Source organism: Anabrus simplex, chromosome 1, assembly GCF_040414725.1.
Source record: "Anabrus simplex isolate iqAnaSimp1 chromosome 1, ASM4041472v1, whole genome shotgun sequence".
Classification (NCBI taxonomy): Eukaryota; Metazoa; Arthropoda; class Insecta; order Orthoptera; family Tettigoniidae; genus Anabrus; species Anabrus simplex.
The window spans coordinates 1,305,027,862-1,305,052,578 of record NC_090265.1 but is presented as its reverse complement, the minus strand read 5'-3'; the positions used below and the strand labels follow the sequence as shown (position 1 = coordinate 1,305,052,578).

The window sequence follows — 24,717 nt, the reverse complement described above, 5'->3', positions numbered from 1 at the left end:
TCTCATACACCACATCAGGATCAGTTTCAGGATTATCTTCTTCTTTCTTAATCCGGTCCTCTTGTACCATGAGGTGTCGAGGATACGAGAGATCTCCATCTACTCCTATCTCCGGTAATGGCAACGGCCTCTCGTACCGAGAGTCCCCTCTCCTGCAGTGCTTCTCTAATCCCCTCCTCCCATGTCTTCCGTGGTCTTCCTCGAGCCTTCCTTCCTTCCACTCTCACCTCCCTCATTAACCTCGGCAAGCGGTCTGTCGACATTCGGTGGACATGGCCAAACCATCTCAATTGATATTCTTGGATGGTTTTCTCCAGTGGCTTCATATTCAATACTTTCCGGATGGCTGTATTCCTGATCCTGTCTCTCCTGGTTTTGTCCTCTACTTTCCGGAGGTACCTCATCTCTGTCGCCTGGATTCTGCTCTTGGTTCTTTTTGTTAGCAGCCAGGATTCGCAGCCATAGGTCAATGTGGGAATAAAGGTGGATTTGTAAACGGCTAATTTTGTGCCCTTTGAGATCTCCTTCTTGTTGAGGAAGTTTGTTCAGATGGCATTAAACAAGCGCCCTGCTGTTCCTATTCTTTCTGTTATTTCTTCCTCCATCTTCCCATCTGAGCTGATGATTGAGCCAAGATACTTGAACTTGGTGACTTGTTCTAATGGTTTACTATCGACCATGATACAGTGTCTCTCCTCATTCCTGCTGATAACCATAGTCTTTGTCTTGTCCACATTCACCTCCATACCTTTTCCTTAAGCTCTTCCACCCATACATTGATGTTGTGCTGCAGGTTTTGTTCGCTGGAGGCAACAACAATCAGGTCATCAGCAAATGCCAGGTCAGAAAATCGTACTGGTCGCATGAGATAATTTCCGACCGTCAATTTCTTGATTTTCTCATGACACAGCTTCATAATATGGTCGAGGTATACGATGAAAAGAAGAGGGCTAAGACTGCAGCCCTGCCGGACTCCTTGTCTCGTAGTGAACTCTGCTGACCTCACATTTCCTGTCCGCATGTAATTCCGACAGTTCTTATACAGACTCATGATTGAACTGCAAAGCGACTTGCTAACTCCATACTCCTTTAGGACTTTCCAGAGTTTGGACCTCGGGACTCTGTCAAATGCCTGTTTCAGGTCAATAAAGGCAGCATGTAGGGTCTTGTTCTTTTCCAGTAGCTTTGCACTGGCCATCCTAACAGTAAATATGAGATCTTGCGTGCTTCTATTTGGGCGGAAGCCACACTGGGCTTCTTCAAGTTTAGCCTCTACCTCCTTTCTTAATCTAGTCTCCAGGATCTTTGAGAAGACCTTCCCAGGCACTGATAACAAGGATATGCCACGGTGATTACTGCACTCTCGATTGTCTCCTTTCTTAAAGATGGGGATGATGACTGCTACTTCCCAATCTCTAGGTACCTTTTTTGTTCTCCAGGCCTCCACCATAATCTTGAATAGAAAGTTTCCTGCTTTCTTTCCCAAGTTCTTAATCATTTCTGGGGCGATTCCATCATGTCCTTGGGCCTTCCCATTCTTGAGTTGTTTAATAGCCAACTGCATTTCATTTATCCTTAAGTCCTCTCCTTCTTCTTGTTCTCCTTCTCCCCCCGTCTCCTCTCTTTCCTCACTTGACCATGAGCTGTCTTCATTCCCATTTCCATTCAGTAAATCATTAAAATATTCTTTCCATCTCTCCATTATTTCTTTCTCTTCTGTTAAGATTTTCCCTTCCTTATCTTTTATAAACTTTAGAGGGCACTGTTTCTCCTTTCTCATGTTTTTCAGTGCTCTATAGAACAGCTTCTGGTTCTCTTTATAATTTTTCTCCATTCTTTGTCCGAATTCTTCCCAAGACTGTCTTTTCGCTGTTTTCACTAGGTCTTTAACCTTTCTTCTTTGTTCTTTATACATCTCATGGTCCTCAGCATCCTTGCTTCTTAAGTATTTCTTCCACATTTCCTTTTTCTTTCTTACTTCTTCCTTGATATCATCATTCCACCAGCTTGTTCTTTTCTTGTACTCCCCCACCTTTGTTGTTCCACATACTTTACTTGCCACTTCTAATAGTATCTTCTTGAACATGTTCCACTTTCCCTCCAGGTCCATTTCCTCGATCCTCTCCTCTATCCTCTGACACTCCTCCTCCACTTCCTGTGTGAACTGCTCCTGTACCTCCCTGTTCTCTCTTAACTTATACACCTTAATCTTTTCTTGCTTCTTGTTCTTAGGTTGTTTCCTCTGTACCTTTGCTGTTGTTTCCATTGTTGTTATCAAGGGAAAATGGTCACTTCCTATTTCATAGCCACGGTATACTCGACAGTCTGTCACCTTCTGGAGATGATCTCTCTTCACTAACACATAATCTATGATGGAGCGCTCATCTCGGCTGGGTTCCTCCCTCGTGTACATGTGTATCATCTTATGCGGGAACATGGTGTTCACTGCGACGAGATTATTGGCAACGCAGAAATCAACAATCCTCTCACCATTGTTGTTAACCACAGGCTCACCATGCCGGCCAATAGCTCCGCCACTTCCCTCTGGCTGGTTTCCGACTCTGCCGTTGAGATCTCCTAATACAATGATTTCCCCTCGAGTGTCATCCACCACATTCTGTAGCTCTTCGTGGAACCTATCCTTCTCCTCCTTTCTTACATCGTCGTTCACTCCGTAAACCACAATAAATGTCATCAGCTCCATCTCTGGATCTAATCGTATGCTGACCGTTAGAATTCTATCCGTGTGGAATTTCCAATCCTGAATCTTGTTTCTGAAGTTCTTGTGGATCAGTAGTGCTACTCCTGATTTGGCCCTTAATCTGATGTTAACTCCACTATAAATGAGCACATGATCATTCACCATTGTATCTACCCCTTGACCTTTCTTTTTTGTCTCTGTCAGTGCCAGCACTACAAGTTCTTGCTCTCTCGAATTCTGCCACTAATTCATTCTCCTTTCCAGCTAATCCTCTTATATTCCATGTTCCAAATCTCATAATCCTTTTTCCTCGCCATGTTGCCATCGGGTTCAGCAGTCCGGTGTATCTCTCGTTTTGACTTTTCATGAGAATTATTTCGGGCATGTGAGATATGGGCCCACAGTGCCTATAGGGCAGTGAGGGGGCTGCCCTCTTTTGGCCTCTGCCCCTGCCATGCTGCAACTTCAGGACTGGTGGTGTTCTCATTCCCTACTCCCTGAGACAAAGATTTTCTTCCTTCAGGACCTACAGCTGAAGGTCTGTCATTTAGTCTGGCCCCTCATCCTCGACCTTACCGGCAAGGGTGACCCTGCCAGGAGCCGAAGCTCCCGCCGGCATCGCTCTCGGGATCACTGAGGCACGCAAGCCTCCCCACCACGTCAAGGTACCAGACCATGGGGGAGGTTCAGGATTATCACTCGTGGTAATATTATATTTTGCACTTAACAAAATAATAAGCAAAACACAGAAAATGTCCACTATGCAGAAGAATGCGTCACAAACCAAATGACTTCGTTATCAATAACAACACTGGAAAAGATACAATGAATCATGGGAACAAAATGACTACCATCATTCTTGCGTTGTATACTAATGACATCCAGCATTCTTGGAGTGTGTACCAAATTATCTTTACCTCATATCTCATGCACTATTCGCGATTTTAACTTCGCCTTTTAACCACATATTCTATGCCATATAAAGCATATAGTGGCACTCTCAGCTCATTTTTGGTGAAAAAGTGACATCCATCATTTTTCCAGTGGACTCTTTAATTGAAATATGCTTACCACTTCATATGTACATAAACAAATTTTGGACAATTAATGTAAATTAACACGAAGTATGAATCACTGTTAAATTCATTCCAGCACTATATAAAACTGTAGTCGTAACTCGTATATATAGTCTTCCAGTGTTTTTACAATCAAAAACAACTAACAGTAATAATTGTTTCCTTGATTTTATAATGTGAGTATAATTTACTTTATTTATGATTTAACACTTCTTGTAATGAAGAATTCATCTGCCATTTAATCTCATTCATGAAATTATCATTTTGCAGTGTGAAGATGCCAACCAATCAGCTGTAAGTCATGAGATCATTCCAGACAAGAATGCATGTATAGCTGAAAACTATACATGGGTGAATTCTCCCATGAATTTTGATCATGTGGGTAAAGCATATCTGTGTCTGTTCCAAGTGGCTACTTTCAAAGGTTGGATCCAGATTATGAATGATGCCATTGACTCAAGAGATGTAAGTTCCTTTAGAATTAGTGTTGATTTTGAAAATAAGGCTTTTGGGTAACAGGGCTATTTATCACTGATACACCAAATCTGCATATGTTTTAATACATGATGTTGTGATGTACCTGTACAAATTTAGTTTCCTAGACTCTATTATTAATTCACTCATCCCAGGAAATATCAAGATAAGGTAAAAAGTTAAAGTTTTCAAGGGAAGTATTTTTGTTTTTAAATAATAGAAAATCACCAATTCACCAAATGTTGTCAAACTGTTCTGCATAACATGAAACAGCTTTTTAATTTGGTTTTGGTTTGATTTTGTTTAATTTAAAATATTAATGAAGTACCTGCTTTGGATCTTGAATGTAAGTGACTTGTCATATATTGAACAGGCATTATTTTCTGATGTGGACAAGTCAAAACCAAAGTGGTGTAATTCACATTTGTGTATTGTTAGCTCTCTCTAACAGAGGCAGCTGTGTAAATTCACTACCAATAATTCATTTACAAGATAATAATATCCACATCCACATCCACAATACCAACAGAAAATATACTACACACAAGACATTCTGACTGTTGTGTCAATCAATCAATCAATCAATCAATCAATCAATCAATCATTGATCTGCATTTCAGGATACTTTCATACTTCTAAAAACTCCATGCAAGCGTGTTGATCTACTAATGTCATTCCATCTCATCTCTCCACTGACAGCTTAGCACACACTGCTTAGTCAAGCAACTTGTCTCCTGACTCCCAAGTCTTCCCAGCCCAAAGTTTGCTACATTGTCATAATACTGCTTTTTTAAAATTTTTGTTGTTGTCAGAAATCACCTGGAGCAAATATGCTGATTCTAAAATCAAATAGTCCTAGTGAAGCATCCTATACACTGGAACCAATCTTTAATTGGGGTTTTAACCAATGACCTATATGCCCTCTCCTTTTCATTCTTACTAGAACCCCCAAAATACCCTCATAACCATATGAAGAGATCTGTAACTTATATTTGTAACCTCATTAACGTTATTACCTTGATGAAGATCTTTCTTTATTTTAACACCTAGGTACTTTCACTCTATCAATACAGTAACTAAAGCAAAGGACTTTTCATCTTAGTGAAACCTGCAACCTCGCTTTTCATCCTGTTTACGAACATACCATTGCCTGCTGTCCATCTCATAACACCATCACGGTCTTCCTGCAGTCACTCACAATCCTGTAACTTATGTTGTAATGTTTACAGAGATATCATCTGCAAAAGGCTTTATCTGTGATTCCAGTTCTTTACTCACATCACTGATACATAAGAACATATAAAGGTCCAATAATACTGCCTTGTGGAATCCCCTCTTAATCAGTGCAGTATCAGATAATTCTTCACCTACTAATTTTCTTAGTTCAATTTTCTAGAAATTTAACCTCCCATTCAATCACTCTTTTCTCTAGTCAATAGCCCTTATTTTCTTCAGTAGTCTCCCATGATATACCCTCTCCAAAGCCTAGGATAGGTCAATAATTATACAGTCCATTTGACCTCCTGAATGTAAAATATCTGCTGGAATCTTGTAAGTTGAGCCTCACTGAAATAAACTTTCCTAAAGCTAAACTGCCTTCCATTAAGGTTTACCTATTCTAAAAATAGCTCAGTTTTGTGCAAAATTTTGCTGTAGCCAGCTTTTATGGTAAGAGAAACATAAAAGAAAATATGGGGTGATTCATTTCTCCATTGTAAGTGTGGAAATAATTTTTCTTGCAGATTGATAAGCAGCCAATCCGTGAAGTCAACATTTACATGTACCTGTACTTTGTCTTCTTCATCATTTTTGGCTCTTTCTTCACTCTCAACCTGTTCATTGGTGTGATCATCGACAACTTCAATGAGCAAAAGAAGAAGATAAGTATTCTGTTCTGTTAGGTCTACAACCAACATATCTGTAGTATTTTCTTAGATATAAGTGGCAATATCTGCTTAAGGACAAGTGCTCTAATTTTGTATGGTATATTATTACTAACTCAATTTAAGTCAATTTAAAGAAATGTATGTATATGTATCCTGAATTTATCGAAAAGTTATATGAATTTAAAAAGCCGGGCTGAGTGGCTCAGATGGTTAAGGCACTGGCCTTCCGACTCCAACTTGGCAGGTTCGATCCTGGCTCAGTCCAGTGGTATTTGAAGGTGCTCAAGTATGTCAGGCTTGTGTCAATAGATTTACTGGCACGTAAAAGAACTCCTGCAGGACTAAATTCTGGCACCTCGGTGTCTCCATGAAAGTAGTTAGTGGGGCGTAAAGCAAATAACATTATTATGAATTTCAAAATCTAGAGAGTAAGAAATTGTGCCATTTATGCTTACCCAAGATTATGGTATAAATATCTGCATGGGTATCTTTGGAATGAAAGTTTGGGTAGGTACAAGAAAGAAAGTGAGACAGTGACACAGCCAAAACTGGTTAGAACATTTTTTGTGGAGACCAAAAAAAGTAACTTCATAAAGAGGGAACGTGTTTGAACGTAAAAATAATTACAATGAAAACAAAGAAACAAGTGTTTACAATTATAATTAATGAAATAAATAATGAAATACATAAAGAAATAATACATTTTATAACACCAACATAGTAAAACATTCGTAGAGACATGAACTATACATGTTGCTTACAATTATGTTTAAAGTTATCGCAGGAATGTCCAATATCCTAATGATTTGCACACATTTCATATGTGGATTACCATTTGCTTTCTCAATAACTTTAATTTTTCATCATTTGTAAACTGTCTAGCTTTCTTCTTCTCCATAACTGAATGTCCTGCAAACCACTATGTGTAAGTACAGGAGGCATAATTGAGTACATTGTTACACAATTCACTTACGAACATAAAATTAAGCACCAAAACATCAGCTGTATACGTACGTACAGTAGGCCTAATTTATGTATGGTGTTACACAATGCACTTACGAACATCTGGTGTGCAATCCAAATAAACACACGTCCACATCAAAGACTGGCTTGAGACTGACACTCCCTGCACCTGTAGGCTGACACGCTAGGGCCATGAAATTAATTTCTCTAACGTGCGCGCAATGTGGCCGGGAACGCTAATTTAAATTTCTTTTGGTGGGAATTATGAACATACTAAAGAGTGACGTCAGTGTGCTATCCTGGTTTCTTTAACATTTAATAGGACATGGACTGGGACTTTGGAATAATGACGTAATAACCAGAGAAATGCACTGGAGAGGAACGTCTTAACCAGTTTAGACTGTATAGTAATAATTATCACTAAGGGAATATTGATTATTATAACTTCTACACAATTGCTAATATGCCCCCCTGAGGATGGGGGAATAGAATACACCCACAGTATCCTCTACCTGTGTTACGAGACAACTAAAATGGATGATCTTGGCAAGACTCTGGATTGTGCAATTGGATTTGTGAATTGGACCCCCAGTAGGTGGGAGCATGTGAATACATCCACAGGTAACCTCTGCCCGTTGTAGAAGGCAACTAAAAGGGTCATGTGTCCATTCGTACCCTCTTGAGTGTTTAATGTAATCCGATTCAAAATGCAATGTGCATGCTGCTTTGGATGGCATGCTGCGTGTGCAACTACACCCAAAAGCCCTGATGGTATTGTAAGTTTCTCCTGAGTCGCTGAGTAAATTTACAAATATTATTAAAACTGGATTAAATTGAAAGATCTGAATATCTGCATTTAAAATGGAAAATCTGAAAATTAACATTCATTAAATAAATTACACACTCGTCGAACCTTGTACTCACACTTACTTGTTACCTGCTTACTTACACATACATTATTTGAAGGGCGCCAGCTGTCACTCAGTACAGCAATAATAGAATGAGACTCTTGACTATCTCTAGGGTGTGGGGTAATAAGCTTACTTTTGACAACATACCATACAAGTTCTGGGAAAAGGAGATTGGCGTTCGGTTTCCCCATTAATTTTGAGGTTAAGATATTTTACTGTCAATGAAATGAAACTATGAATTCGTTTGATAGAACAATATATATTCTTTAAATAATATATCAAAAAATAGTGAGTCTTGTTGCGATAAAACAGATGAGAATATGAAATTATGACATTGCAAATGAAAGAAACTAGGCATGAATTTGAATTCTTCTTGACCGGACATTTAACAATTTATACGAAATATTTCCCTCACTGATTCACTTGACTGTACCTTTAACACTTTGAGTGTAATTACGACGTAATCCATTGCTCTGGTGTTTACTGTAGATGTGTCACGCCTAACGTGGTGATACATCCTTGAGACTGCTTCTTCTCCATACCATCTGACTTCTTTGTAAGTCAATATGGTATGACCTCTTGGTAGGTCCAGGGTTGCCCTCTCTGACTCCTTGGTAAGCCTTGCGTCCGCGTCTTCCACTAAGTGACGGACCAACCATTTGGTCTCACTCTCTCAATGACCAATAATGGCTCACTGAGTCTTCACCATCTCTCGTTCACACTGGTTGGCTGACCACTTAAGGCCTCTTGATCTAGTAGACTACTTCACTGTACTGCATCCGTATAAGTAATGACTGACGCTACAATATGGAGCTACCTTATATAGACGTTGGTTGACACAACTACGTAATCTCCAGAAATAACAATGACATACTCCCACCTACGCGACAGATATTACATACAGTGGTGAAATAGCCCCGCGGCGATAGAGTCGATGCGCGTATATCTAAATAAATACGATGACATAGCCAAGGCGTGGCGATGACTTGGCAGAATCTCCACTGGTATAGCAATATACCAACGTCACTTCCAATCTCTGATATATACAACAATTCTCACTGTACAGGTGTTTAATGATAATCTACACATACGTATATATGTATATATCTAAGTGCAATCTTGCAAGCAACAGGCAATTGCAAAATTGAATAAAACGGATAATTACAATAATAGTACAATATCACAGATAACATAATAATAATACTGACATAATAATAATAATAATAATAATAATAATAATAATAATAATAATAATAATAATAATAATAATAATAATAATAATAATAATAATAATAATAATAATAAAATACAGATAAAATCATACAATAATAAAAATACAGATATCATCTTGTAACGGGATTTGAACCGTTACAATTCGCCTCCCTCATAAATAAATCGAAGAACAAAGAATCGATTGATTTATGAACAAAATTATATATATAACACTGACACAGATAAACACTTTAAATGAGTATACAACAATAATTTTCTTTTTCAGCATCCATACATTTTATAATACATCACATATATGAGAATTCTTCTCGCACATTGTCATCGCACATAACTGTCCAGTGTCCCATTCTCATACAATTCACAAGAGCATAGCTCTTAATTTAACACACACAAATAATTTCAATCAATATACAACATTCTTCTCCTTTTTTTAACATATCAAAACATTTTGTGAAAATTTACTTATATGAGAACTGTTCTCGCATATTGTTATCGCAGATAACTGTCCAATGTCCTGTTCTCCGTTTTTTGTCACACAGTACATGACAATGTAGCACTTATTCTTCCAATACACCAATACGACACTTGGTTCACACGCATATCGCAGATGTTAGTTTTATTTTGCACGTTTCTCACAAAATTTAATCATCTTACTCTTATTTCAACAAATCTCACGTGAAATACTTCTTTACATATATAATACTACAAATACCGACAATATCCCCTTCCTGATCTTTTAAGGAATATGCACACTTCCCGATACGGTTCACAAGGTGAAATACCCCTGATACAAAATAATAACTTCAACATATTTCCAGCCTCTGCAGATGATGAAATGGAACTCTGAGTAGCACTCTGTCACTCAAAGTGAATCAGTTTTGCCCTTATTAACTTACATCTCAACAAATCACATCCTCCTTGGCAACAATAATTAAAGAATCAATACTATGGCTACAAGATGGTTCAATTATTCCGTAATCCAGCATAATGTTTATTTGTTCTTAGACTACACTAGCACATTTAAGTTGACTGGGGTACTTACCTCCCACAAATGATGAATGGTCATCTACTACAAATTTATGTTCATATACGTGTTCTTCCTCACTTAACCACTAAATACATCTCGATGCTTACCTAACATCGAACACAATTACTCCTCCTGTAATTCACCCAAATTACCTCACGTCACTGCCTCATACCGACTATCCCTCGGATACTGGTCGTACAGGCACGTAACACACCCAACAAAACATTTCCTCTCACTAGGAACAACTTCACTTACCTCTCATATATTTCAAAGAACACACGTCACCAACACACTTACCTCAGACCCATCATAATTAACACGTACTTCTTTGCTAGTTTCCTCCCAGAACAAACACACACTACCTAAATCAAAGTCTACTCTACTTCCATGATTTGAAACCAAGTCAGCTCCTAAAATAACTGAATACACAAGTTTTGGTACAACAAGGCATGACTGAAACTTACAATTATCTTCAATTGACTGGTACCGCTATCATTTTATTTACTCACTTTGACTTACCCAACGGCTGTTATAAAATAGTACCTTCACTTACCTTCTTCATATCACAATTTCCATCATCGGAGTTACTACCTCACTACTTACATCATATTCTCGGTATAACAAGTACTTACATCACTTTAACAGATCACGTCTTACGTCTAACTTACCGCTACCATTAATTAATTAATGACTACGTCATTACTTAAATATCTCACTTAACATTACTTGGGTCACAATCACACTACACACTTAAATCTACTTTCACTACATTACTACTTATACTATATACCTGTTCAACTTCTACCTTCGGACTGTTCACTTAATTTACCCGATTCCCTGTGAATCTGAAATACTCTGGCTCCATAACGACACCTTGATAACATACATATTAAGACTATCATAATCCCTCTGATAACTCAAATACATACGCCTCCCATCTTCCGATTCTCTCTGATTACTCCTCTGACCTTCTCTCTCATAACTCAAATACATACGCCTCCCATCTTCCGATTCTCTCTGATTACTCTTCTGATCCTCTCTCTCACAACTCAAATCCATACGCCTCCCATTTTCTGATTCTCTCTCGTTACTCTTTTGACCACTATCACCATCAACACAAGTATTAATCCTCTGCGGATCATGATCACCCCCTCTCCTCTGATACACGGCTAACATTTTCCCCCTTCTCTCTACAATATTACTTTCCCTAGACATCATGCGCTCTCTCTCTCGCGCGCGCCCTTGCACACATTCTTTCCAAAGCCTATCAATGAACACTTTAAACTCTCCTAAATTAGACATATTATTCCAGTATACTCGAAACCATATTCTACTTTCACCGATAAAAACATTAGACAAAATCTCCAACACGTATTCCCATTCAATAACATTATTCCTCAACTTACTTGCAAATCTTTTCTCGACTACTTTTACAAATTCTGTAGTACTGAACTGTTTTCCAGAAAACTTGGTTAAATCACGATCCCTACTGAACAAACCACTCGCTATTACCACGTCTAAACCTGTCTTACCTCTACCTTTCTGCCGTATCACTTCCTGGCAGTTTACAACTTCTTCTTCTTCTTCTTCTTCCGCTCCTCTCTCATCCTCCTCGTCCTCTATTCTCACTTCTTCCTTCAATTCTTCCTCTCTTTCTCTTACCTGCTGTGATAGCGTTTCCTGTTCGTTCCGTAGTTCAGTGACCTCCACAAGTTTGCTTTCAACTTGCTCATTTCTACTAATCTGTTCCCCCATCTCTTCCCCAACTGCATTGCAAATCTTGTCCAATCTCTTCTCGACTACCTCATGGATTTCTTCCCGATTACTAGAACTTTTATCACTTAATTCTACGATATTCTCTGTACCAGTTCCTTTACCATACTTAATTTGAATATGAATATTGCTCCGATTCAACTTCATTTCACCTTCAATTTCAACACATTCTTCATTTGACTTACTTTCTAACTTACATGTTGACTTAGATGTTTGATTATTTATCTCTAATATCTTAGAATCTATTTTACTAATGATCGCATTACAATTTTCGTTATTACTGATAATAAACTGATCCATTTTGCTACATAGAGAGTTACACAGTTTATTAAAATTTTCATTACTACTATCAATTAATTCTTTCATCTCTTTCTTATTATTTTCACTCATCTTTTCCATTCGTTTATTACTATTTTCACTACTACTACTACTAAATAATTCTTTCATCTCTATCATCTCTTTATTATTTTCACTACTAGTATCAATCTGTTCTTCCATTTTGCTACAGCTACCAATCACTTCTTCCATCTGTTTATTATTATTTTCATTACTAGTATCAATCTCTTTCTTCCACTTTTCGAAACTCCTATTCCTTTCTTCCTCGAACTCGTCCATTTTGGCCATCAGCAAATTAAAAAGATCCTGGCTCACCCCCCCCGCGATTTCCTTTTGAGTTTCAGTGTGCTTCTCAATTTCTGCACTTTCCTGAATTATCTCAGAATCTTCCATCATATTCACCTGCTCCCTACTCTGAATTTCACCTTGGATGTCCGCAGAAGCAATGACCTCGTCGTCACATGACTTGTTATTGTCTTCCTTGTCCATCTTTGGTTCACTAGTGATAGTACGCGATCTCAAATTAATTTCCCTCTTCAAATCCCTTGACATATCCCCAAAATACAAATATATATCACAAAATTACACTCTTAACATTTACCGGTAATGATTCCGTTGGCTTAAATTGTGCATACTCCTCCCAAATGAACCTATGATATGCTGTCATTGAGAACAGATTCTGAATTTATTCGAGTCCCACGTTGCGTCGACACATTGTAAGTTTCTCCTGAGTCGCTGAGTAAATTTACAAATATTATTAAAACTGGATTAAATTGAAAGATCTGAATATCTGCATTTAAAATGGAAAATCTGAAAATTAACATTCATTAAATAAATTACACACTCGTCGAACCTTGTACTCACACTTACTTGTTACCTGCTTACTTACACATACATTATTTGAAGGGCGCCAGCTGTCACTCAGTACAGCAATAATAGAATGAGACTCTTGACTATCTCTAGGGTGTGGGGTAATAAGCTTACTTTTGACAACATACCATACAAGTTCTGGGAAAAGGAGATTGGCGTTCGGTTTCCCCATTAATTTTGAGGTTAAGATATTTTACTGTCAATGAAATGAAACTATGAATTCGTTTGATAGAACAATATATATTCTTTAAATAATATATCAAAAAATAGTGAGTCTTGTTGCGATAAAACAGATGAGAATATGAAATTATGACATTGCAAATGAAAGAAACTAGGCATGAATTTGAATTCTTCTTGACCGGACATTTAACAATTTATACGAAATATTTCCCTCGCTGATTCACTTGACTGTACCTTTAACACTTTGAGTGTAATTACGACGTAATCCATTGCTCTGGTGTTTACTGTAGATGTGTCACGCCTAACGTGGTGATACATCCTTGAGACTGCTTCTTCTCCATATCATCTGACTTCTTTGTAAGTCAATATGGTATGACCTCTTGGTAGGTCCAGGGTTGCCCTCTCTGACTCCTTGGTAAGCCTTGCGTCCGCGTCTTCCACTAAGTGACGGACCAACCATTTGGTCTCACTCTCTCAATGACCAATAATGGCTCACTGAGTCTTCACCATCTCTCGTTCACACTGGTTGGCTGACCACTTAAGGCCTCTTGATCTAGTAGACTACTTCACTGTACTGCATCCGTATAAGTAATGACTGACGCTACAATATGGAGCTACCTTATATAGACGTTGGTTGACACAACTACGTAATCTCCAGAAATAACAATGACATACTCCCACCTACGCGACAGATATTACATACAGTGGTGAAATAGCCCCGCGGCGATAGAGTCGATGCGCGTATATCTAAATAAATACGATGACATAGCCAAGGCGTGGCGATGACTTGGCAGAATCTCCACTGGTATAGCAATATACCAACGTCACTTCCAATCTCTGATATATACAACAATTCTCACTGTACAGGTGTTTAATGATAATCTACACATACGTATATATGTATATATCTAAGTGCAATCTTGCAAGCAACAGGCAATTGCAAAATTGAATAAAACGGATAATTACAATAATAGTACAATATCACAGATAACATAATAATAATACTGACATAATAATAATAATAATAATAATAATAATAATAATAATAATAATAATAATAATAATAATAAAATACAGATAAAATCATACAATAATAAAAATACAGATATCATCTTGTAACGGGATTTGAACCGTTACAGTATCTGCAACTCGTCGGATGAGAGCATCATTTACCTTGCAGTAGTATCTACCTAAAAATACAGGTCTCCACTCAGGAAAATGACTGAACAGGGACCTCTCTCTATACTCTGCGATACATGCCTAAACAGTATTGCTTAAACATCAGACCCCGGGCAATACCTTCCAAGCCAGGTGGGTATTGCCTTGGCTGTGCGCAGACTTGGTAGAATTTGGGGAAGATACTTAGGAGAAAAGCCATGAAACATTCAAAGCCTGTCCAAAGTAGTGATATAGCACAGAGTCTTTCAAGTTTGTGGTTTGTTCTATCTGCACCTGCTAATATTGCTAAGCCCAAGGTGGCAGTTGCTCCAGTGAGCAACATTACAAAGATTGAGAGGCAGAAGTTGTGGTCTAACCCACCTTCAACCACAAAGAAGCCTGTGATAGTGAAGGAAACTAAGCAAAAGCCACAACCAAGCCAGCAGAGGCACCATCACCAACCAGGGCTGGGAATGTCCCTCCTGGCCTATCTGAACAAGAAAAGAAGGTGGGGAAGAAGGGAGTACTTACTTGCTCCCTCATCTCTCCTATGAGAAGGAAAATTATCCTGTCTATTCAGAGGATGTGTGTCAGTGCCAATTGGACCATCTGCTCCAAAGTCAGTGCTTTCTCTTTGTAGAAGGGCATCCCTGCCATCAAATTGCATGTTGGAGGTCTTCTGGGACCCTCTATCTTTTCCACACCTTGTCCCTTGTCTGGTGATCAGGTGATAGGAATTGGGCGTTCACCTCCATCCTTGGATGGAAGCAGAAGCGGTGTTTGGGTTAGAAAGTGGCTCACCACTTGAAACCTAACACAAACAAGCAAGAGTACACACTGTGTAACTGATGCAGTGGAACTGTAATGGTTATGACAAGCATCTTAATGTCAGTTCAAGAAACAAATCTCAGACCAGATCATTGTGCGGTCTTGAAAAATGTCAGACTATCGTCAGAAGAACAGGATTATACCAACTGGGCTTCCAGTGGCATTGATATCTTCAATCATTCTGATATCTGCAGTGAATTGGTTCCATTAATAAATGAGATGGAGGTAGCAGTGGTTCGAGTTTGATTGTCTGTCATAACTATTGCTTATAATGTATATTTTCCAGGAACTGAACTGGAATTGAACTTTTTAATCAGCTCCCAGAACTTTTTGTCCTATTGGGTGATTCTGATGCTCATCGCCATCATAGGGCTCTGAAATTCCTTGCTCAGAGTAAGGGAGTTGGAGAAACTGATAGGAGCCTGGATTTTTGCATGTTGAAAACAGGTGACCTAACTCATTTTAGCATAGTGCACAGGAAATTTTTCTGCACTGACAGTAGTCTGTGCAACCATGTGCTCATCCCCCTGTTTCAATGGGATGTACATGATGACCTCTGTGACTAATAATTTTCCTATTACCGGGCGATTTGATCATGCACGTAGAGGCGCGCGGCTGTGAGCTTGCATCCGGGAGATAGTAGGTTCGAATCCCACTATCGGCAGCCCTGAAGATGGTTTTCCGTGGTTTCCCATTTTCACACCAGGTAAATGCTAGGGCTGTACCTTAATTAAGGCTACGGCCGCTTCCTTCCAACTCCTAGGCCATTCCTATCCCATCGTCGCCATGAGACCTATCTGTGTTGGTGCGACGTAAAACCCCTAGCAAAAAAAAAAATTTCCTATTATTCTTACATGTTGAAACAGACATCCATCGAGGCTCCTCCTCAGTGGATTCTGAAATGTGTTAATTGGCCAAAGTAGACATCATTAGCTGTCTTTATAGCTGGAGCGTAGATAATGATGTGGCACATGTCACGCAAGTTACTCTTGCTGCTGCCATCTTTCTCCAGGACTCCTCGATGTACAGTCATTCCCTGGTGGAATGATGAAATAGCAGTAGCTATGAAAGATCAGTGTCACTCTCATAAACTCTGTGGCCCATTTGGAAATAGTTAAGAAACTCCATACTAACATGAGCTCTTATTTGATGGAGTTAGAAACCTTCATGGGAAAGGTATAGGTATCAAACGAGTTCATGCGGTTAGGTTCACGTAGCTCTGAGCTTCCATTTGGGAGATGTGTGAGGTCAAACCCTGCCGTCGGCTGTCCTGAGAATGGTTTTCATTGGTTTCCCATTTTCACTTCCAGGCAAATCCAAGGTCTGTTCCTATTCATAGGCCATAGCCGATTCCTTCTACCTCCTTATTCAATTTTGTTCGCCAGCATTCATTTCATCTTCATTAGCACCTCAACTGAGGTTGACATTAGGAAGGACACCTGGCCATAAAAATATGCTATATAAAATCATCTCACCTCATTCCGCACCCAGTATCAAGAAACGGGACTAAGAAGCATACATACATACATACATACATACATACATACATACATACATACATACATACATACATACTGCACCACTCCCGCGTCCAGGTGGGGATACACGAGTTCCAGACTAGCTCTTAATAACAATTTCATCTGCCAAATATTGTTGGGTTGTGAGTTCCGCGTGAGAAAGTACACCTATGGCCTACGGTAAATCCCAACCTACGTAGATGAACGTCTTCAACACGTTATCAGTCGGATACCGTACTTGTATGATGCCGAAATTTATCTTAAAATTCAGATTATCATGGCTTGTCAAGAATTCCGTGCATGTCATCATCATAATCGCGATTCAGAATTAGTCATTATAAGCTTATATCTAGTACTTATTCTAAGTAGACATTGAAAGAATTTTAATGTTTTCACTACTCAGCTTTTATTAATAAATTGGTCTAAGTATGATTTGAGATAAAGGTAGAATATCTTGAAAAATTATTTATACACTGTGGCTGGTTTCCTACGCAATCAGCATCTCTAAGTGCCTTAATTATATTGCATTGAAGAAAACAGGTTTGGAAAAACCTCTAATAAATAAATGAAATTAGGCCTCATTCATCTATATCCTAATCCTGGCCTGTCGAAGAATTGTATCGTGACTATGTAGTATCCAAGAGAATTAAATGAAAAGAAAAAAAATAAATTATATAATCAAGTAAAATTATTCAACATAATTGTAATAATCGGATGCATCCAAATGATTTAAGTACAACAAGCTATACTCCCTACTATATACAATGTTCAAATTGAAAATGTGAAAATGCAAAGAAGGTGACCAATAATTAATCAATCAATTAATTAATTAATTAAGATCTGGAATCTTTCCATATTAAGCTGGATTGCTCCTTAAAATTACCAAAATTCAATCGTCTGAACCTAAATTCACATGCAATTAAAGAAATGCATATCACTCGGCTGAACACTTCACATCAATGTCCATGCACAGTAGAAAAATCGTGTGAGAAAATAATGTCTGTCCATTAGGGATTTTCACTAGTTGATATTTCAAATTTTCGTATGTTTCATATTTCATATCAACTGACCTCCATATAAGCAAATCTAAGTCCACTTTAAGTCGTAAGTAATCTCAAATTAATTCCATCGTAAGGCTTATGTGGCTAAATCATTCAATTATTATTTTAATTCATGGCTGAAATTCAATTAAAGTGCGTATATGACTTAATATAGCATTACCAAGTGTAATTAATTAACTTCCAACGAATAATACTATAGGTGGAAAAATTGACACATAGGAAGACTCTATCTTCATCTAAAATCCACATATGAAAGACTAAGTTACCAGTGATGTGTTAAACTGCTCCCATAAAATCAAAAGTTAAGTTGCCGTATGTGAGAATACATGAAAACAATCGTAGGTATGTCAGTGAAGGCCTAAATATTGACGTACGTGGCCTCTCGGCTCTTCTGATGATCCTACATACTCAATTAATTCTATACTGATGGCATTGAGATCGTATCCTAATCTGTATTATATATATATTAGGGAATAAAATAGCGATCGGAAACAGTACGTTTCAATACATACACTTTAGCATGTGCAACCTACACATACTACCATCTCTCGAAGAATACTATGACCAACTTCCTAAATAACAATAACTATCGCCATCATAATATACTATCAACTCATATGCTTATTGCATTCACCATTTAACACTTCAATTATCGCGTAGCATTCATAATCAAAGCACTCGTTTCATCAAAATACGCAACATATGTGCCATAACCTACACATATATAAATCATTATCATTACTGTCATAGTATCAAAGAACAGCACGTCGTAACCTTAAAACTGTGCCACTATATTTTATTGTAAACATTCCCTAAATATGATCTTTACTCTTGTTATTTTGTTAAAGCCATCACGCATGTATATTAGCTTCCACTTAATATTCTAACACTTCACTGACAACGATTTAAGAAAAATATCAATCACTTCTTCAATACCATATTGACAAACTTACGAACGGCATTCACTGGTATTTTACACCTATGTCTGGGATTTATGGTAACTTCAGATGAATACCTATTTCCTTGTAAGTACACTTGTATATTAACTACGCACACACAATGTCATAATGCACATTATATATTAACCAAAAGAATAAAGGTTTCTACTTATGACACGACTCAAATGGGGACTTAACTTTGCTTATTTGGTATTGACTTCCATCTCGCTGTTAATCGTCATGGGACGGTAGGCCTCGCTCCATGGTTCGGCTTTGGTAATCGGGTCCATCTCGTCCTCACAGCTGATTACCGCCCTCCTGGGTCATCAATCTCGTGAAGCGCCACCATAGCCGGAGTAGTCTCTGCCTCAGCTTCTTAGAACATCATAGTGGTCTTCATTGCGTCAAGGACAGAATAACACAAGGCATTAGTTGATTTATACATGCTGTAATCTGCTTAGTAGTGCTAATGCGAAAAGTATTATGTATTTTGGTCCGTCTAATTTGCTTATAACAGCTCTAAATATCGTCTTATTTCAACTGTCTTGCTCGCCGAAACGGTGTGAATTTTACGTGCTTTTAGAATTGCACTTTATTTTCCTTTTAATTCAGCTCTCTTGAAGTTGTGCAGTATCGGGCAAATACAATGTTCCGAGCCCAACCGTGACGTATTACAGAACCAACTTGACGTTTCCTAACAGCTGGTTTATAATCTCACGTATATGTGTCAACCAACAGCTGATGTTAAGCGGGTTATCGTAGATTTGATCTTCTCTTCAATAATTGATTAAAGAATCCGATACGTAACTGGTTTCTTTACTCGACTCCGTCCTTTCTTCGATGCAGTGCTGGATTGAGATTTGTTCTAATGGAAGATTTTTTTTTTTCAATAATCGGTTTAAATAATCCGCTCTCGTCATTCTTTCGCACCACCTTCTAAAAGCGGTTCTTTCCGTGATTGCCGGTTGAATTTATTGTCCTTTCGGCTCGTACCGCTGCTAATTGCTTTTATTTCAATTCTTTAATGGCTGGAGCGCCATTTTTGTTCCTAATACTGCAACTATAGAACGGTGAAATGGCACAATACATACATACATACATACATACATACATACATACATACATACATACATACATACATACATACATACATATATTGTAACCGTCCATGGGTCGATTCAATTAAGAGTTCGAAGATAGTGTAAGTACGCCTCGGTTGGTGTCAACGGAGTTACATGAGTCTCCACTCACGGGCATGGACATTCGACGAACACTGGTTACAGTTCATTTCTACTTGATAATAGGCTCTTATTACTATAGCAAGAATTTATTCCACTTAATTATGTAAGGCTATTATAATTCTTAATTCAACGAAATTAAAATATTGAGAATTTTAGTTTCTTGGAAGGATATTCCAATTTAATTAATCAAACATAAATGGAAATAGAATAACAATAATATTTACATGACAACATGATTGGAAAATAAGAATAGAATCGACATTGCATGCTTTGTTGGTTTGGATCATAACACAATTAATCACATATTGGTAATAAACTAACTTAAATTCAAATCTTGACTTGTAACAAATCCAAAATAGAACTTGCTGAAGGCTTATTTATCACGACACATTAAATTATTGTACTATCTTCTCATTGTCTGCCAATCATAGAATTAAATAAGAAATATTTAGGTATTTCACTCGTATTTGTCACTCATTAATCCAAGATTTTATCTTTCTATATTCCAACAATATTATGACTCATCGCATGAATTAACTATCTATCTAACAACTTGAGTATCCCATAATAACCTATGTCCAATGCTGTCGCTCGTTAATAACATAATCACATACTATTCAGAGACACTGCAACTAATTCTAACAAGTAAATTCAATCAAAGTAGGAACAGCATCTCCTGGAAACATATCATCTGCACCTAAAATACACAAGATCTAGCTGATAACATCATTAATAAATAAGAAGACTTGGAAACTTTCCAACAGCATCTGGCTTCACCGAGAGTATTCTCCTGAAAATTATGAAGATCTACTACTGTCTACGAGAATCCATACTACAAAGCAACTACTTAAATAAATACTAGTCGTGCACTGCTTCAGGTGACAATAACATCACTTAAGTATGAGACATCTCATTACCTTCATCTTAATGTCATCTACTATCGAAGATCCTCTATCCATGATTATCCGTTTAAATATGTAACATTCGCATCTTCATCGTGCCATAGATTAATATTTTGATGACTGTACACACGTTTCAATACTCATAATCTTCGGAACATTATGCAAAACATTATCATCAAATCCTATTGCTTGTCAATTTCCGATGCTACTTCAACTTCGCATGATGAACATCGTATTTAATCATTCTCAACCTTAAATTCATTAAAATTCTCGAAGACCACACTACACTTCTGTAATGCTTATTTTCAACAAATCATATATCACAGCAACCTCAGTTTGTCATATTAACATTCTATCGATGACACTATCATTTACAATTCACCTCACTTTACATGCACACCATGCCTATTCATAATTATCCATCCAAAAATATACAAGCACGTATATTTGAAGAAACCTTCTCATCATCAAATACGTGTTAGAATAATCCTAGCATTAACCTGACAAAATATTCACATCTCACGCAAATCATACGCGCACAGGAAAGTTATCGTATAAGAAGATCTCAAAACTGACACGTAAATTGCATCATCTCACAAGAATTGTAGAGTCATTTCAAGTATGAGAACAATATTTCCTACATTCACGAACAATCTTTAACCCTTTATAGGGCAAAACCCTGGGGAACAAAATATACCTATTACTTATTTGATTAAATACCATGTCAATGGGGTCTACTGTTTAGGTTTTTACCAAAATCTGAGTCAGAACATTGTTTGATTATGCGATATGGGGTGGTAAGTATTTTTACCAGAGAGCATTTAGGATTTTTTTCCCACTGAGTGTGCACTGGTAAATATATTTACCACTTTGCTTACATGACTACTTTCCACTGTGTTTTGCAAATAATAGGTGCAAAATGCAGATGGAAAGCATGGAACAAGTAGTTTATATAATTATAAATGTCACACTGGCTCTGAAAATTGCACTAGAAACATGGGGTCATGGGGTCTGTGATGAAATTGATGATAGCCTCTTCTGAGAGGCCTTTGTTCGTAAAAGACATTGCTGGAACAATATCACAGATACAGAAATAAGGCACATAGTTCTCCTTACAAACAATACGATTCAAAACTAGCCATCGTCTAAAATTAATTTCTAAGATCGTAGAAGAATATCTTACAAAATAGCATAAATATGCATTCAGGCAGAGAAGTGCCTAGGAGCGTGAGGGGAATTTTGTGATATATCCCCCCAATATATGTCTGATTTGTCAACCCCTGCCCTGTGGGAAGCCCTGATGTCAGCCACTACATGAGTCAGTCTATTCTTACATCCATAATTACCCTGAAAATGTATTTATTATAATTATTGTTTTCTATATACGCCCCTGAATTCAGAGGAACTGAATACCATACAGATGGACTAAATTTATGTTTTTCCGAAATACACTTGAAGTATTGTTTGGGTATAAATCCATTTTTCATAATTTGGGAAGCTAATACGCCTTGTGACTGATAAAACGTACATCCATTACCTTACATTCTTGCTGCATGTTTTCATATTAGTGAATATAACATGTTGGCCAGAATATTGTAGGAAAGGGCACATGTAAAACGTGTAACTAGAAGCTCTGAAGTCTATTTTCCGGTATTTATATTACCAATTGCATTGAAAATAAGTACGTTATCAATATGCAAAACGAGCACACTATTTCGCATTGCTTGGTACTTTATGTGTAGGCCAATGATAATTTGGTTAAAATCTTTCAAAGTTAACCACAAAATATGCAATCTGTGTTAACAAAACAATCAAAATATTCAAAGATATATATTGTTGCCTTATATAAATTAGGGAAATCCAGTATCTAGCTTAAAATGAGCTGTATTTTACGGTCAACACAATGCTTACATGAGTGAAGTTCAAGTGGTGCTCTCTGGTAAGCATATGTACCACTTCTCGAAGTGGAACGATTCAAATAGCCGTGAAGCGCGAGTTTCGGAAAAAGTGATAAATATTCTTACCAGAGAGCATTAGTAGACTAGAAAGCAGACAGTTACGGCCACTTAGGGTATTACAATCTGAACAGTTTCTATGGAAACCCAAGTGGTAAATATATTTACCAGCTAGGGTTAAGAAATTCTGGAATAATTACCATGAATGCATGCTTTTACAAGTTGAATATTGCACAGGAAACATGATTCCAATATCTGCAATTACGGATATCATTGAATATTTGCGACGATCACCTTATGTTACTCAAGTTGTATTTTAATTATGTCACCTCATGACAAATAAAAGACATATCTATGCTACTGCTATGCACTCTACATGACAGAATAGAGGAAAGAAAACATCTTGGGGTACTTATCGTTGACGGATTCTTGTAATTCATCTCTATCCTCTCATTTGGTTGAATTTTAAATGTTATTTCATTTCCCCATAGTTCCAGGCCTGTCAGGATACTAATCCTGTTCAAGCCCTCATGGTTGATTTGGTTATGGTATTACAGTAACAATCTTCCACCTTCATGGGCATCCTGACCTGAAACTTGTACAATCGGAATTAGTACAACGATATACAACACACAATATTTCAATGTTAATCCAAAGACACTTGCCTTGTTTCTTATGTAGAATGTTAGACCTTATTATTAGGATTATTATTACAATTTGTTTCCATATTCCTCTCTCAATAACTTCTCAAGTCTTACAATTTTCAGCTAGCTTCCTTCTTAAATGTACCTAGCAGTTCTTTTTTCTTGACCTTCAATCTCAATTTTTAGAATAGCATTGTTCATATGAAACAAAATCCTATTTAAATATTACAATAAGGGGAAAAAGATCTCTATAGGTCGACGCCCCGAACAAATAGCAAAAAAAATTACAATAATAACATTGATTTGCATTTTACAATTTCTGACAAATCACTGGTCTATAATTTCCTTTCCATCTGTTTTTGACATTTGAGGAATGCCTTCTATGACAAAGTCACTCTCTTAATTAAGAAATCATGCAAAGGAACACACTTAACCATTCACTTATATCTTCTTGACGTGTACAATCTATTGTTTTATCAACGCCTTCTTGATCACTGAATTTGCATCATTCAAACCATGGCCTCTGCCGTATATGCTATTGCTGGACTTGAATGTCACACATAAAAACTTGCTTTATTCTTCCGCTGACATGTGATCTTTTCATTTGCTGGTTTCTGCTTATACACTAGATGATGTTTTTCTGGATATAATTATCCGATGACCACAGGATTTTTAGCTTATGAATTTATGCCTCATCCTATTTTCATCAAAATTTCCTATTCAGATGAGCGAGTTATCTTGGCCGACAGACACAGTTGGATGTATAGTAACTGGACGAATAATGGCTTGATGTATACTTCCGTGCAATTTCCATTGAATTCTTCTTTATTATAACCTTCAGTGGCTCTATAACTGATCTGGAGACCATTGGAATATTATAACACACACACACACACACACACACACACACACACACACACACACATGCATACATGCATGCATACATACATAGGATACTACTTATTCACTTACTTCATGTTTCCACTTTCGTGACTCAAAACAGCTTTGATGCTTTTCTACTCCCACTTCATTCAATCTTTCAG

At 37.4% G+C, this 24,717-nt stretch overlaps 1 protein-coding gene across 1 annotated transcript in view; it reads left to right on the top strand.

Annotated features, from left to right (window-relative positions):
* para (paralytic) overlaps nucleotides 1–24,717 on the top strand; it is a 947,817-nt gene that overhangs the window by 841,420 nt on the left and 81,680 nt on the right. Inside the window, exons 30-31 of the mRNA XM_067137715.2 lie at nucleotides 4,048–4,242; nucleotides 5,994–6,131. Of these exons, the coding sequence (XP_066993816.2) occupies nucleotides 4,048–4,242; nucleotides 5,994–6,131 (333 nt within the window). The remainder of the gene's footprint in view (nucleotides 1–4,047; nucleotides 4,243–5,993; nucleotides 6,132–24,717) is intronic.